The sequence below is a fragment of the Lutjanus erythropterus genome, chromosome 3, assembly GCF_056507025.1.
Source record: "Lutjanus erythropterus isolate fLutEry1 chromosome 3, fLutEry1.hap2, whole genome shotgun sequence".
Lineage (NCBI taxonomy): Eukaryota > Metazoa > Chordata > Actinopteri > Lutjaniformes > Lutjanidae > Lutjanus > Lutjanus erythropterus.
Window position 1 is genome coordinate 11,349,721 of NC_139319.1, and position 18,131 is coordinate 11,367,851.

General features: G+C 39.7%; 1 protein-coding gene across 1 annotated transcript in view; it reads left to right on the top strand.

Moving 5' to 3' along the window:
• The first annotated feature begins 6,703 nt into the window (after nucleotides 1–6,703).
• The window catches only part of LOC146329721 (voltage-dependent T-type calcium channel subunit alpha-1H-like), a 70,617-nt gene continuing 59,189 nt past the window's right edge, over nucleotides 6,704–18,131 (top strand). Inside the window, exons 1-2 of the mRNA XM_084714992.1 lie at nucleotides 6,704–7,144; nucleotides 11,381–11,661. Of these exons, the coding sequence (XP_084571118.1) occupies nucleotides 7,115–7,144; nucleotides 11,381–11,661 (311 nt within the window). The 5' untranslated portion in view covers nucleotides 6,704–7,114. The remainder of the gene's footprint in view (nucleotides 7,145–11,380; nucleotides 11,662–18,131) is intronic.

Genomic DNA, 18,131 nt, shown 5'->3' on the forward strand with positions numbered 1-18,131 from the left:
TTGTTATCAACATTTTGACTTTATTCTCAACATTTTGACTTTATTCTCAACATTTTGAATTTATTCTCGACATTTCAGCTATATTTTCAACATTCTGACTTTATTCCCAACATCTCGACTTTATTCTTAACATTTCGACTTAATCGCAGAAATTTCAACTTTATTCATGGTATTTTAGACTTTATTTCTGACATTTCAACTTTATTCTGAACATTATGACTTTATTCCAGACATTTCGACTTTGCTGTCAACCTTTCAACTTTATTCTTGACATTTCGACTTCGTTGCCAACATTTCAACTTTATTCTTGACATTTCCATTTTGTTCTCAACATTCATCTTTATTCTCAACTTTCTGACTTCATTCTCAAAATGCAAAATAAGAAAAAAACTTCCTCTTATTTTTCCCTTATTCCTGGCTCTAATATTCTTCTGTACTTACCTACCAATAGGTATCCATAAGTGTTTTATTGATAACCTGTATGAGTGTGACTGTGCCACAAATGCTTACTATTGTGTAAATAAACACTCAGGTAAAGACTCAGAGGAAAAAGAGACAAATTTACAGTCAACAGAGACTAATTACTATTGTTTCCTTGGTCACCCTGCTCTGAAAACTGAAACTTTAAGTTGACATGGACACCGCTGACCATGCCGTGTATGTGTGTGTATGTGTGTGTGTATGTGTGTGTGTTTGTGTATGTGTGAGTGTGTGCGAGCGGGCGTGCCCTGTTAACCTCTCCATGTACTTCTGCTGTAACGAGGTCAAGTAAAGTAGTAGGCAGGCTCAGTGTCACACTGGTCATGCGTTTCAGTACATGTGCATGTACAGTATGTGTGTATTCACCCTTATCATGATTTGCCCTCAGGTGGTTGTCAAGGCAATTTCAATGATTGATCACGATTATTGATCTGTAATCGAATTCCCACAGTGTGTGTGTATGTGTATGTGCATATTGGTGACAATGGCATGAAATAAAACACTTCCCCATATATAATGTTATGTGATGGTCACCATGGAAACACACCCGAGGGGCGCCTACCACACACTGATAATAATGTTTGGCCTAGATACCCATCCTCAACCGATAACAGAGGGGAATGTATTTCTGCCCGTGTGTGTGTGAGTGTGTGAGTGAGTGTGTATTTCAGTGACTAATGTAAACCATCATTTGAACACACCACAGTGACAGAGTTGGAGTAAAAAATGCATGAAATGATCCTGTGGAGCAGAAAGAGTCTTGCATGAGTTACACGAGACAGCAAGTGTGAGAAGGATGAGACGAGCTGGAAGGAGAGGGAAAACGAATGAGAGTGGGAGTGGAAACACAGCCAGGGAGACCCAATAACAACCGATTACTACCAACACACACACACAAACACAGCAGCTTCTAACATTGTTCATCAGTTTTCTTCTCAGGGAGACTAAGATGTTAGCCGTGGAAGTCAGTATGTGTTTGTGAGGCTGAATGTGTCCTAGATATCTCTGTTGTTGAGATACAGTAAATGTTTGATGTATGCTGCTGCTGTAAGAGTTATGATAGCTGCAAGCAGTTTTTCTGCTGTGGGCGTTGATTGGGTATTGCACGGTGTTTCCCTTCTCTGAGTAAAAATCTAATCTTAGGTTTTAGCCATACTAGCAGTGAATCAGTTGGCCTGTCAGTCTGCAAGTCCAACACTTTGGTTGAGAGCAAATATCTCAGCAGTTTGGTATAGACATTTGCAACCCTATAGGATGAATCAGACTGACTTATCTGATCCCCTTGGCATCATCAACATTTTCCACTTGTGCTCATGAAAAAATACAAATGGGAACAAACTAAACAAACACCAGCATAAAGTGTCTAAGCCAGGTTTTGACCACCGACAGCCTAGAACAGCTGAGGTGCTCCTTGGCCTAAGTGTACATGTCTCTGAAAATCTACTGGTGGAATGAACATCATTCCTCTGAAAGATACTCTCTCGTTTTATGTTTTGAAGGTCCAGTGTGTAAGGTTTAAAAGTTACCTTAGAATGAGTCATTTATAACTACTGAGGGTGCAGGTCCTCTTTCACGGTGGTTCCCATGTTGCATTGCCATGTTTTGACAACTACCAAGAATGTACACACCAAAAACTGTCTCTTTTTTTTTTTTTTTTGCAATCTTCGCAGCTACAGTAGGTTCAACCGCTCTGCAACATGCCACTAAATCCTGCACACTGGTCCTTTAATTATGGTAGTGGAAAGTCTGGTCTAATGCTTTGGTCCAAAATCCTGTTCATACTTATTAAATTGTTTAGCGACCCCTTGTACCCTGTATGGAAGCAACTCATCCATAAAGTAATGACTGCATGCCTATCAGACTTACTTGTATGCTGAGATGAATGCTAACAAAGCATGCTAACTGCTAAAGTTAGCAGGCTAACAAGCTAAAGCTTAGCATGTTACACTATCATGCTAAATATTAGCAACTTAACACTTTACATGCTAAAACTTACAAGCTAAGATCATTTTAGCTGGCTAATAACCTAATATTCCAAATATTAGTAATACAAGCTAACTATTTATCATGTTAACATGATAAATAACACATGCAGTGTGACACGTGAGCTGCTCAAATCTTTGTCTGAGTACAGCTGAGGCTGAATAAGTCATTCCAATTGAGTGAACATGGAGCAAATTTTCAGCTTGCATTATTTACACGTTGAAGTGTTTTTACAGTATGTTTATTTGTCCCTAACAGCCAAACTGCCAACTATACAGATGTTAGTTGTAGCTAAATAGCAACAAATGCACTGACCATGTGCACTGCGTGTGTGTTTTTGGGTGACTCGGCTCTCAAAATCAGTAGGCAATTTGAGAAGGGATGACACCCTGTTAACCTGCCACCCCCGCGCTCTCCATCCCCTGGTAATAGGCAGAGTGTAGGGGCAGAGAGGTTGTTGTTGATGGTATTCTAGTCGAGTGGTTCCCAACTTTTTTTCCTAGGAGCCCCCCCCACCACCACCACCCCTCAACCTGCACTCATGGCAAAAAAATAAGTGATTATTACCAAGCTTTAACATTCATTGATAGCTGCCTTCATTTCTTCAACCTTTGCCTTTGGTGAAAATCTATTTTATACATTTTTTCAACAAGCCAACAGAGTAAACTTATACACACTCATAATGATTCATTATCACAGAGCATGAGAGGTCAAAGAAGTGTAGCCAAGTAAGTAGCTCATTATTTTTGATTGAGGACAGAAAATGATCTTTTAAATAGTTTTGTATACAGACATTTGTATAAATTGTGATTAAATTAATGTGCAAATCTAATTTTGACAGCCTCAGAGCAGACAAAGCCTTGAGAACCCCCTATGATCTTTGTTGTCCCTCTAGGGGGGACCCAGACCCCAGGTTGGGAACCAGTGGTGTAGTCTACCTGACTCATTGATCCTTTATCTGACTGAGGCTTGTGCAAGTTAGAATCTATGGCCCCAACCATGACTCTGAAATATCAGTATTGATAAATCCATGTTGCTGTGTGTGGTGCTGAAGGAGCAGACAGTCCCACCCTTCTGTCAGTTTAGTCTTTCATCTGTAATAGTCTCAAAACTAAATAATATAAATGCTCAATTCTGTACTATATAGTAGGCTATATACTCTATTTAATGACACATTAATGATCAACGTGTACATACGGGGTGCTTCCGCTGGGCTGTCCTCTGAAAATGAACAAATCCCCAACAACTCATGAGTAAACATGAACTTTAGATATTTCTGTTAATTTCCTCCAGTGTCTCTCCCTTTTCCTGACTAAATGTATCTGTACATTTATTGGTTTTCGTGTGAATTTTTTGCTGAAGTTGCACCTCTACTAAAATCTGCCTCACATTCAGTCTGGATACACCTCAGCAATGTAGAGCTGAGCCTGAGATGTCCGAATATAGCCACCGCACAGAGGATAAGCCCCTTTGATTTAAGTAACAACATGGCTTTCACAGAAAAATCTAAATTTCTTGTCCCGCTAGTAGAATCTAAGAATAGCAAAGTTGCCTGTCTATTTTTAATCCATCCAAATTTGTTTTTGAGCGTGTAATGAGCATTATAGCCTCTCAGAGCCACTACCGTGGGACTCTTGTTTTCTGACTAATGGAGTGTAAACATCAAACAAAACATCCCCAGAAAATAATTTGGAGGCCATATGTAGATATTACAAAAATTAGCAGGAGAGCATTTAAGACTAGTGCTCCCTGTAAGCTGTTTGCTCAGACTTGCTTGTATACTGTAGTTCTAATATTAGTTCCCAAAGTGGGATCCAGGGACTGCTAGGGGTCCTTCAGGGAATTGGATGGAGCCCCCAGAAAAATGAGCAGTAGTTGAGTTTCAGAACTATTTTAGGACGATAAGGATGCCTATTCTGCCTTTTTCACTCTCTGCCTTGCTGGTACACTGTAAAATATACCTGTGTTTTCTTTGAAGAGGGTTCATAAGAAACGTATCTATAGTATGGGTATAAATTAAATTAAGGTAAATTATTTACGATGTTGAAAAGTAATTACAGTACTCAGTTACTACAGTGGGCTGTAAGTATCATTTTGATGCTATGTCACTTTATACTTCTAGTCCACTACATTTCAAGAGAAATTTTACTCTTTACTCCTAAATTTTGGCTCATTTCACAACTATAGTAACCACCTACTTTTCAGGTTATAATTTTGAGCCAAAACATATGATAAGCTCATGAAATATTACATGGTGTGATAGATTAAACCACCCAACAATAAATCCACCTTGACCAGACATTAAAATGCTGATGATATGTTAATGTACCAGTAATAATAAACACATTATATGTGTAAAACTTTATGAAAGGGGCTATTCTGGAAGATTAGTACCTTTACATTCGATAGTTAACTACATTTTGCTGATAAAACCTATGCTCTTTTACTATTATGGATAGCATAAGTGCTATTATGTTGTTTTATACGGTGCAGTATCTGTCATCCCTTGTCCTCTGAAACCTGACATAGCATAAGATGATTTAAAGGTATTGTGTTGGAGCTCTGCCACACCTTTGGGTTTAGTGATTCGACATCCCTGCTGAGTGTGACTGTGGAGCATCATCTCTCATATGACAGCAGCACCCTCCGCCCACACACACACACACACACACACACACACACACACACACACACACACACACACTCACACAGAGTCCGGGGTCGCTGGCTGGTAAGAGAACCAGGGAGGAAGAAAGAAAGAGGGATATTGGGATGGGGTGTATACTGTGAGGCGGAGGAGAGGGGACAAGTCACATGCTCTGACTTGCTCCATCAGTGTCAAGTTATCCTGTATTAAGAATAAAGTTCTCCAGTCAAAACTTTCAAAATAAAACTCTTATTGGAGAAGATACGGTGCCATATTATTCAGATTCACTCACCATTAGTCAGTCTGTATGATGTGGCAGTTTCACACTGGATGGAAGCTATGAGGATCATAAAATGCAAGAGATAATCTAGGCCAACAACAGCAAAAGATCTTTTTCACAGCAGCCATTTTGACATAAGATAGTAGAGTAAAGACAGGTGTTAGCAATGACACTAATTAAGGTTCATTACCATTCAGGTCAAACAGAGTCAGGATGCTCCCATTGTGCATGTTGGCTTACTGGAAAGGCTCTGCTGTAAATGGAGTCGGACCTTAATTAGTATCACTGACAACACTTTATTATATTTATCCTACTGTTTCATATCAGTATATCTGCCGAGAAAAAAAATCTATTATTCAATCAAATCAAAAAGCAAGAATGAAATTAGATAGTTTACCTGCCAAATAGCTGGTTATTAGACACTGCTTAACGTGAGCTTATCCTAGTTGCAGCTAACCAACCGGTTTCTTAGGAAACAAAGTGCCCTGCTCCTAACGGTTTTGCTTGAGTCAGCCATTTTCCCATTGAAAAAAAGTGGATTTTTTTCACTCTGAATGGCTTAAGTCACGAGGTTTTCTCATTTATACTATTAAATGAAAGCTAAAAGAAAATTCCAAAGAACAGACCCAGGCCAAAGAGAAATGACTGGCGTATAGCTGGACTAATAAAACTACCTGATAAACCTTGGTCGTGTAGGAAGGACCCCTTGATTTGCAGAACTCTCGCGATATTTCTCCATGTTACTTGGTGTTTTGTGTATTTTTGTACAAATTAATTATATTTTATAGTGTGGATTTGGTGTTGTTAAAATTCTGGTAGGTTTTGGGACAGAGCATATTTAATGAGAGTTAGGGAAAGATCGTGATTTGAGTTGGAAACAATTACTCTCGCGAGATCTTTCGCGCGTCTGGAGTTCCCGTCGAGACACGAACCCGCAGGTGGTCTAGCATCTATGTAGTGAATCTTGCTGTTGCCAAGGAAACTAAGTGCCTCGGTCCTAACCGGTTTGTTCAAGACAGCCATTTTTCCAACAAAAACCGGAGTTTCTTTAAAATTCTTCTTAACTGAATAACTTGCTAAATGACTATGTTTTCTCATTTCTCAATGATAGCAGAGAGAAAATCCCAAAGAACAACGTAGGTTGTGTCATAGTATTCAAATAGTTTGGCTAGCAGCTGGACAGCTCCTACAATTAGCATAGCTAAAAACTCTGTGAAAATTGTATGCAGTAACCTAGAGCTACATGTGACTTTACGTTAGCCCATGAGGTAAGCTGGAGTCTTTTTAACCGATATTTTACCATATTACTAGTATTTCTGAAGGCTATGATATATTGTAGTGTAGTTTCCGGGACTACACGGTCTTATTTTGAAGGTAAAATCCGGGTATCTCCGCTCCTCTCTCCGGCTGGCTTGACGCGGCTCTCCCTCTCCCCGGTGCGCCTGAACTCCGGTACCTGACACCGCAGAGCGTGTCCAGCGGCTGAGGGGACGCAGACGCACGGGGAGCCGCTTGGTCCTATTTAACTTTACTTTTCCCGGTGGTTATTAAAACTTCTGCGTCACATTCCTCTCTCATTTTTCTTTCTCCTTTTTCATCCTCCCGACTGAGACGGACTGAGTTTGGATATCGGCAGGGGGGGAGGAGGCAGAGGACCAGCGGGCTGCTCTCAGATGGAGCACCAGGGCTCCGGGAGCTCAGGGCGCACGGCGGACCCGGAGTGAATGACGCTGGTGGATGGACGCTGCTCCCCGGTAAGCTAGATGGCACACAAAGTTTTTGTTTTTTGTGCTGTAATGTACTTTTTCTTCCTGTCTCTCCTGTCCCGGGCACTGCGCTGGGTGAATGTCCGTGGCACAATAGAAAATGTCCAGATCCTATGATGTCGCTCTTTGTCAATGGCGCTGTGTCTTCCACAAGAAGGAGAAAATTAAAATATTTTCATAGGCAGTCATAAAGTGTCTGTGGTAGTGTGTCATAAGTTAGTGATATTATCATACTTTATGGAAGGTCTATTCATCTATTCACATTATATAATGTCACACAATTTTGTGACTTATTTTGAGATGTTTGGTTTTATATAATTTACAGTTCATTATAGGATTAATTGGACTGTTTTTCATTTGAGTGCTTAGAGCCAGAGTAATGCTGGGAAATGCAATAGCTTCACAGATGTCGTCGGTAAATGATACTGGTTGGCCTTCAGAGGGATGTTTAACGCTAAGAGTATAAAGAAAATGTTTAAATTCCTTAAGATTTCTTATTTGCTCTGGTTTTATTGGGCTTGAAGCTGCTCATGCTGCTCATGTAAATTCTTGGTAAAGATTTTGGGCATTTTATGCATTTATGATGAGTGCACACAGTATGAATATAAAGCTTAATGGGTTTCAGAGGTCCTTTAGAGGTATGAATATATTTTGTTCTGGAGGCTGGTTGAGATTCAATAGGATGATTTAATATCCACATGGCCTGGTTGTTAGCAAGGGAGGCTCATTATTAGTTTATAAATTGTTTTAAAAGGTCTCATCAGCAGGTTTTTAACTGTGCAGAAGAACAGTTTTCTCTTTTTTTCAATGGTTAATTGATGTCCGCCCAACAGCTACTATTGAATCACAACAAAAAGCTTTAAACTGTGTGGCCTTGGACTCCTCATACAGTCTAGGCTACGTGCCCATAATGAAAACACACAGGAACGAAGGATACTGGCAGATTCAATCTCATTATTTTCATCAAACACACACACACACAGATACACTCCTCTCTACGCTGTCAACTTGCATGCCAGCTCTCCTGTTGTCCTGTCACATTGTAGGCACAGTATATATGCCTGCATGGGCTCGAGGTTGGCCCAGACTACTATTGTCCTGATTCTTCTTTATGTTAGTTTTCCAAATAATCCAGCTCTTGCTCCAACTAAATAACAAATTGGTAGCATTGGAATAAATTTGCCAGAGTCTCAGGGGATCGATAAGCATTGGAATGAGCACAAGGTGGACCAGTGGGGGAGCTTTTGCTATGTACTCGTGACAATACATGCTCCAACTCCCATCTTTTCCTGCCAAACGCCACTGCATACTGCCCAATAAAGCAGAAAATGTGATGAAATTTAAAAAATGGAATCTGGAGCCAGGAAACGAATCCGCTCTTGTGATCATGCTCTTAATTTAAACAGAGATTATCATTCAATTTGACAGTTCCTACATGATATTCCAATGCTTCAAGAAATCCCAGTCAGTACTTATAAGACTTAACCACACAGGCCACTGTAGCTCGACAATGTCACTCTGTTTTATGAGGTTTTATGTTGAGTTATTGCTCAAGGAAAAAATATATAGTGGAAGCCACTTATAGTGACCATTTCTAAACAAATGCTGTTTAAATAATTTGCATATAGTAATCAAATAGTCTGCTGACAGTGTTTATTTTGGATCTTTTCATACATGACAACATATATAAAAAATATATATATAGCTATGGTAATTCTGTTTTATTCATTTACTCCTTACACTTTACTTTGCCTACCTGATGTTGGTGCTACATGCACATTGAAATCATGACGGTAAAAAGGCAGTAATTTTCTCTCAATGAAAAACTTAGTCCCCTATAAGCTTATGAAAAACTGCCAGAAAATGGAGCTCACGAGATACAGCAGCGAAACTCAGTGTTCTTCATAGTACTTTGTGTGGTCTGTAACAAGAAACAGTCTGTTAGTTCTGGTTGGACATTGAAAACCAGTTCCAAATAAGAATCGATTCCAAAATGGCCATTTCAAAGGACACATTAGACATTTTAATTATGATTCTGCTTATCAATTTCTACACAAATTTCATTTTTGCTTGTTTCAAATTAAACTGTGTATTGTAAACACCTACCTTGCATCAACCTGTCTTCACTTCTCCTAATAAATTTGTCTTATTAAAACATGAGTTATTGTTCTTAGTTAAAGCTGCAATATGCAACATTTCCACACCAAAATGTCTAAAAACACTAGAAATATGTTAGATATTTTGTTAACTTGTGTCCTAGCGTTGTCTCAAATGTTTCCAACAATGTCCATACACAGAGAAATCTGTTTTTTATTTAAGGTAATGGTGTGTTTCCTTGTTGCTATGGGAAAACACAAGATAAACTGGGTGCACCAGAGAGTGAGGAAGGAAGTTGACAAATTTGATTAAACATAATATGAATACAACCTTAATGTTACCTTGTTCATGAACATGATTTCTACCTGAGTCATGTCAGATAGATTTTCATCTGCAATGGTGGTTGTTAAGCAATTAAGACAACAATGCCCACAATCCAATACTGCTTCATGATGTCGTCAAACTACGTCTTTCCTCACTATTTTAATGTGAGAGAGAAGCCTAGCAGCAGAACTTACATATTGTGTGTTTAACTTATTCAGCTGTTGCTAAGTTGCTTTACTAGCACAAATTGTGCAGTGACCTCAGTTTAGGATGTGCTATGGTATGGAATGCTTCACAGGGATGGGGCACTTGTTTATTGTTACAGTAGCTTAAGCAAACCCCCAAATATTCAAGAAACTAGAACAGAGACCACTGTCGTTAGGATTATCTATCTTACTAGAGCTTTGCTCAGTACTCCTGCTGAACATTCATCTAATTAGCATTTCACATAACTCTGCTGTGAGGAACGCGGCAGGACAGTAAAGAATCAGAACTGAGAATCGTAATCGTTAAAATTCAAACGATATGCAACCCTACTGCTAGTGATAGAGACAGAAAATGAATATGCTTGGGGGAAGGACCAATGGTTGAAGCCCAGGCTTGTTATTAGGGCTGCAACCAACAATTATCGATTAATCTGTTGATTATTTTCATGATTAATCTATTAGCTGTTTGGTCCATAAAATGCCAGAAAATGGTGGAAAGTGTTGATTGGTGTTTCCCAAACCCCAGGTTGACGTCCTCAAATGTCTTGTGTCCACAACCCAAAGATATTCAGTTTACTGTCACAGAGGATACAGAAACCAGGAAATATTCATATTTGAGAAGCTGAAATCAGAATTTGGACAACTTTTATTTAAAAAAAAATACTCAAAACTATTAATTGATTATCAAAACAGTTGGCCATTAATTGAATAGTAGATTAATAGTCAATTAATTGTTGCAGCTCTACATGTAATGCCCTCTTGAGACAGTTCTTGGTAGGGGAAAAATAGCAAAGCTGTTTTTATTATTTTATATTCATGTAATAAATATACAGATATAATTTAGATCTAATCTAATCTGCATGAAAAATGAAAAAAAATTGTTTGTATAAATCATCCACTTATTGTGATCAATTTGACCCAGACAGACATGATCACTATGAGAGGTTTCCACTGTATATCAGTCACATTAACCATTATGAGTGGAAATTTATTGTAAATGAAAAAAAAAAGAAACTGAAGAACTGACAATATCAGTACCCAACCCCACATTTTATTCTCTTCACAGCAGTATGAAAAAGCCGTCTAAGCTACTTTCTCTCTGTATGTCCAGATTGTTTAAAGCCAGCCTGGATTAAAAACATCAACAGTAATGGCCTGTTGTCATCACTGAATTGTCCAGCTGTAGGATTATAATAAAGGGGTCTAAGTGCTTCCTGTTGTCTGCTCTGACTGTGTTTGCACCTTTGCTCACATCTATTAGTTCATTCTGTTTGGATTTATTTAGATTTATGTTTCCTGCACAGGCCTGCTTGCTGGCTGTGATTCTCCTCCTGAAGGTCGCTTATTGTTTCAGAGAAAAACAGAGAAGGATTTTTTTATGCTGCTTTGCTGGAGGGTAAAGGGTCTCGTGGACAGGATGGCAGGCTTGACAGTCGGCGCTGTTCCGGTTTGTTTTGTGGAGCTGCAGTGCCAGGCATGAGGCAACACAGCAGAAACACATACAGTCACACAGACACAGGCATACATGCATCCATATGTTGCTGCGTCCTGAACAGTCTGCCGGTGCCCACCCTCCCTCCCGCGCCCCCTCTTTTAGGTTCAGGCTGTTCACAGCACGGCCATGACGGGCACCCAGGAGCCAGACCTACATGAGCAGCACAGAGGAGGACCAACGCAAGAGGATGGGGATGAGGAGGAGGAGGGAGAGAAGGTGCATGTGTCAGTTGAGAGAGAGGAGAGGGAGCAGGATGGGGAGGAAGAGGAGGAGGAGGAGGAAGAGGAGGAGCTGCCGTACCCCACTCTCGCACCAGTGGTTCTTTTGGCTCTGACCCAAACCAGCCCACCCCGCTCCTGGTGCCTTCGAGCTGTCTGCCACCCATATCCTTCACTGCCGAGAGTGCACCTGAAACATTGCAAACGCGTGTGCTTGTTTATAATGTGAGAGAGACATTGTCTGTTTGTGTTTCAGCTCTGTACTTTCTCAAAGCCGTTGTACCTAGAAGGCATCTAGCGCCTAGATGTTTACTTTACGTTTAAACACAAGGGAGACTGGAAGAGGTCAGTCCTCTGCACATCCGTGTGTGTGTGTGTGTGTGTGTGTGTATGTGTGTGTGTGTGTGTGTGTGTTTGGAAGACCTCAGGTATTTCCTTGGACCCATTAGCTGTAGGAAAAGATGGCTAAATTTTTTCCCTGATTGGAGGTTTCCATAGTGACGAGCCCTAATGAATCTCCAGGGTTACAGTCGCCTGTCAGTAGCATTGTTACCGGCCTCCATTTATACAGCACAAGGAGTCACAAATAGTGAAAACTCACGTCACCTCCCGAACCTCGCTCTGTTTCTGTCTTCATCGTCTCACCTACCATTCCCCTCCCTGTCTCTCACTCTCTGTCTCAACCTCTACCCACTTCTGCTGTAGACGTGAAGGTGTGAGTGTGTGTGTAGTTATCAGCGCTATAGCGTGTGTGTGAGCAGCTATGAATACTCTGAAGCATGCATAAACGTCAGCAACACCTCAGGGATTTGTCAAGGCTTTCCAAATTGAATATTTTCCACTGCTTATGACTCTGAGTGTGTGTGTTTCTCTGCTTGTGTGTGTGCGTGTCATTGTGCGACTCTCTGTGCACGTCTGCGGGTATTTGCCATCGTCAGCACTCTGTGTACTCTATAAAATATAAATACATAATTGCTGAATAAATAAAATGTACACCAAGAGGAAAAGAAAAAAAAAACTACAAATGCCATGAACCGAGCTCTTCTGTAGCCTGCTGGGCGGTTACCATGGTCGCATCTCAGAACATTGTACGCTCACTCTGTCAGCGCTAACTTACTGGACACAAACAAACACTCACGATCACACACACACACACACACGCAAGCACGCACACACACAAGCAAGTGAATGCCCTCACACAAACGAGGGAATCTCCCATGGAGAGGCTCTTTAGAGGAATCACCTGGTTGCTTGGCAACAGTGTAGCTCTGCCCCGACGGCCCGGTTACTTCCGATTGCAGTTTTTGTTTGTTTTTGTGTGTGTTTGCATGTTTGTCTGTCTTCTTATCCGCTTGTGTGTCCATACAGCATATCTGCTGTCCCATTTTGTGTTTATTCGTCTATACCTCCATACTTTATACTTACAGTGAGTGTGTGTGTTTGTCTGTGTCTGTGCGTGTTACTGTGAGTGATCTGCGGGGGAAGTAATGTGGGTGGACGTTGTTCGACAGGGACATTAATGTGAGCGCTCTGGGAGGGGGGGCAGTCCCCAAGAGCTGTAAGTCCCATTTTTCCTGAGGTGACCCCTCCTTCCTTTCAGGCGTTTTTGCACTCACTCAGTACATATTACAAATTAATTTCCTATCTCCTTTCCTCATTTCCTCCCTCTTAGAAACACAGTCATCCTCCTTTGTGCCATGTTTACAACATGCTGTACATCTCTCCACAATACAAACATGTAACAAATTTATTTGGAACAACAACTAGATTGGCTTTGGTTATTATATAACATCTTGTATTCTTTCCAAGCTACATCGATTTCTGTTATTCTCTATTTTTCTTTGGGAGGAGATTTTTTACTCCAACTGTGGAACGCGGTGCCGCCTTACTTTGTAAAGTGCTGAGCTTTCCATGTGGCAGTCATCACTCTGCTTTAAAGTGTAACATATGACACACACATAAACACACACACATGTTGGAGGTGCGGGGGCAAGCACACACACAGATATGCAACACACACACACACACACACACACACACACACACACACACACACACACACACACACACACACAGGACATAACTTATTCAGCAGTGCATGAAACATTCAGAGCATTTCCTTTTGTTTAAAGATGAGAAAAGCTGTATCTGTCACTCCTATACAAGTACCTTTCTCTGCCTGCCTTTCTTCTTCTGCGCTCCCTCTCTTTTCTTCTTCCTCTCATCCCTCTTGACTCAATATCAATCCCTCTCCGTCCTATTTATCCCTCTCTCTTTTCCTATTCCTAAACTGCCTCTTAATTGGGTTGAGGTGTGTGTGTGTGGTGATGGGGAGAAAACGATGGATAGGAGGAGGTCTTACTCAAAGTAGGGTGAGCTGTCAGAATAATTTCAGCCAATTAACATGATTCCAGCAAGTGTTTCCATGGTAACCAGCTGTCACATTCATAAGGGGTGGAGCCAGAGGAATTGACAACTTGACAGTAACTTAACTTGGCCCACCTTCATTTCAGACACTTTTTTTCTCTCCCTCTCTTCTGAACAAACACATACACACACTGCACATGGCAGTCTTTGAGCTTAACTGGGTTACGTTTAATCAAGTCTGTGTGTATGGATTCCAGAGTGAAAGTGTGTGTCCAAGGAGCAAAGAGCATGAGGAAGCCAGTGAGCAGGTTGCTCATTCATACATTTCAGGATTCCCATCCAGACCACACGTTTTTTAGATCAATCCCACTTTCTACTGAGGCACACTTTACAGGGTATATATGTTGTAGCTATTGGCTTTATTAATAGTTCACAAGTCATTTATCAATACATTATCAGGTTCCGTATTACAGAACTTTCCTTGTAGATCCTACCGGAACCTCTCCCTAAACGTGGTTAGTAGTAGACTTGATTTAGGAAAAATAATAGATTACAGATGAACAGTTATTAGTTATTGTTCCTATCATAGTTTAAGGAGAGGAAAAGTGCATTACAAATTCGAACTTTCCAGAATATTAAATAAACTCTCTCAACTTTAGGTAAACCGTTAAGCTGTCGTATATTTTCAATTTTCCACCGTACCAGTCTCACATAGCCCAACGTCTCTCCACAGCGCTCAACACTACCACCTTATTAACACTAGACATATGTATGTGTAGACGCTCCATTTGCCTTTTGATTGTACATTGACATCACTGCCATTTTCTCAACCGATCTTTATGCGTGCAGTCATATTCGAGGGTTTATGTTGTACATGGAGAGAGAAAATAAAGTTTAGGTTTTTTATTAACTTATTCCACGTAGATTGTAACCCCTTGAATATAACATCACTTATTGAGAGCGGATGAGAAATAAACATTATTGTGATTTTTATCCAGAAAAAAAAATGCAGTTTCGCTGTTTACATGTATTTGTTCGCAGGTCCATCTTGACCTAACAAAAATGGCAGTGATGTTGACATAATGCACCAGCAAGCCAAAGCAGCCAATACAGCATCTATCTATATATCTATGTTACTAATTAAATAGTGTTCACTAATACTAGCTAACGGTAGTGTTAGCTAAATTGTTTAATCTGTATGGATGTTTTTTTTTTTTGCTTTTACAAAATGTTTATGGCAGAGACCGTTAACTTAGCCCACTCGCTAAAACTCTCTGTCTCTGAAACCTCTAACTCATCTGTCCCATTCCACCCATCGTTGTTTTTGCTCAATTATTTGTATATGTCAATGTATGTTTCAGTATCTTTCAATGAGAAAAGAAAACTGTGGTTACAAAGTTGTCAAGCTTAGTGAGATGAGAAAAGTTGTGTGTGTTGCTTGGTAACACTTAAAAGTTGATAAGTGATGTTGGATTGAGTATTTAGGATTTTCTAACCTCAGATAACACAGAATGGAGTAAGATAAGATAGGATTACTGAAGTTAGGATTTGTGTCTGTAATACCAGATTGGGAGAAATCTTATCTTAGACGCTTCCTATCATTACTTATCATAACTTGAAATGGAGAGTTTCTATAGTATGGCCCCCATCTTCTAGTATTACACTTGCTTTGTTTCTCTAGGTACAGGATTATTAATGACTATTAATGACTTAACAATACAATAACTGATGACCTCATGGCTCATAAGAAAGTGACAAACTTGTGACATTTTATTAATGACTTACAAACATTTGTAACTGCACTTAAATGCCATGTAGGTCATGAGTGTATCCCTTTCTAAAGTCTAAGTCCATGTAGTTCTTGAATGAAACCCTTATCATCATTGGGTTTTCCATTTATCAAAAATATTCATTTTTAGATTTTTTTTTTGATAGGCCTTTTAACTACTGACTGAGAATTGCTTTTTATGGGTTTTTCCAAAGCTCAGTAGTCATTTGTCCTTAAAGCTGGGGTAAATGGTTTATTTTTGGCATCACTGAGGAAAAGTTCCATAATAACCTGTAAGCATAATGTAACTCACTCACAAGTGGTCTGAGAGAAAACTAGACTTCTGTTCCTCCTCCTCTTGGTTCTGTTTCAATTAAATATTGTGTTGACCTGATGATGGTGCTAGAGGAAAAGTCAGGGCATCCCAACAGTTCATACTGTTGTGACATGAATGTTGGTACCAAATTTCAGGGCAATTCATCAAATAATTACCAACACTTTTGAGATTTTTGCCTTCATTTAATAGGAGAGTACAGTGGTAGACAGGAAGGATGGGAAGAGAAAGATGCATGACCTGCATCACAGGTCTTTGTCTGGAATTGAACCAGGGTTATTGCCGCCATGTGGCATGCACCCCAGCCATTCAACCATCAGGACGTAGGATCACAGTTGTTGATAGTTTTCACTCACTTTTCCCACAAATGTGAACCTCATGATGGAGCTAACCAAAAAGTGATCATGAAAGTCATAATATTTTTGAGCACTGATCCCCACATGCCACAAAACCCCTAAATTTGGTGGCCAAAGTACATTTTGATCCCCCAAAGGTAAACTTATGTAAAAACAGTACAGAAAACTTAACTGTGACACTTGTGTTGTCCTCCTTTCCCATGAATGGAGATGTGGAGCTCCTGAAGGCATTTTTTCTGATAAAAAACACAAGTTAGAGTTCTTGGCTAATTGACGAAAGTGGAGGTGCACACCGCAGTACATTATGTCTTTTGATGTGTCATACTCTAGCTGTTTAAACTCTTGCCTCTATTCAGTACCATTCATTGTTGTTTCATTTTGTAATAATCTACCTTTTGTGCTTCTGGTTTTGAAAGGGTTGCATGAGTGTGCTTAATAAACCCATTCTTCAATACTTCAGTAGCCCCATCATCAGTATCAAGCCAGCAACAAATACTGTTCACTGTTTTGTTATAATGTTGATCAAAAATGTGTGAAGAAAATGACCTGAAGGCTTGCAATATGGGGATAAAACCTAGTGCCCACAGAAATCCACCTATAACCCTGATTCCAAGAAAAGTTGGGACCAATTAATAAAACATATATAAAACAGAATATTGAGTATTACATAACTCGTCTTTGTACTATATTGCATTGACTATAGGTCAGAAAGGATTTGTAAATCATTGTATTTTATTCTTTTTATGTTTTACACAGCATTTTAACTTTTTTGGAATCAGGGTTGTACATGGAATATTTGGTGGCTACAGAGTAATTCTTTGTGGCCACAGGCCTTTTAGCCATGGTTAATGTCAAATCCTGATTAGTCTTGACTAAAGTGGTAAACCAGTTAACCCACCAACTGATATTGCCATCCATATAGCATAATAGCAGTATACAAATATACCATCTTTTAATTTAAGCTGCTACAAGGAACTTTCATATTGTGTTAATTTTGGAGGCCCCTGTGGACAGAAGTGGTAGTGTTTCCACTGCCATAACCACATAATATAAAGTCAAAATTTTCCAAAGACAAATCTCCTCCTGCTTTTTTTAAACTGGCTAATGTACTAGTGATTGTAGCTTTGCCTGGGAAAATGTAAACATAGGCTGTTCCAGTCTGCCTTGTAAACTGATTTCAAGGAGAATCCACCACGGTGACAGTTATGAAGAACAACTGTACAGGAAATAACTATTGATGGTCTTGTTTGCTCATGTAGATCATATAGAGGCATCAGTATTAAATTGGGACTGTTGCATAACCAGTTAACAACTCCTTGTAGTATGTTTAGGAAGTCATTAATAAGGACTCACAGGTTTCTCATTTTGTAATAAGTTGGCAGTGGAGGTATGTTGCAACAGTCTGGAAAAAAGTGTGCAGTAAGTAAATGTTAATAAATGGATTTTCCACAAAATGTCTGCAGAGTTTTTCCAGAAGAATCAGTGATCCACAGGAGAGGTTCCTAATGAACTTAATGAAAAGAGTGCCATCAAAAAATTGTATATGGAATACCACACAAAGAGCTTTTTACAGTCTGGCAGCCTAGAAGTTATTCTCCTTAATGGTTTGTAACTGATGTATAAAGCTATAAGTAAGGAACTTCTGACCTTTACCAAAGGGTGTGATAAGAGAGTGATACTACACTGGAAAAACCTTCTCAAGCATGCATGAAAAAAAAATCTGGCCATATCTTCCATGTGTCCAGACGGCCTGTGTGTCCCTACGGTACGATCCTTTTAAGTTAATGAATGTTGCATATGAAAATATTCC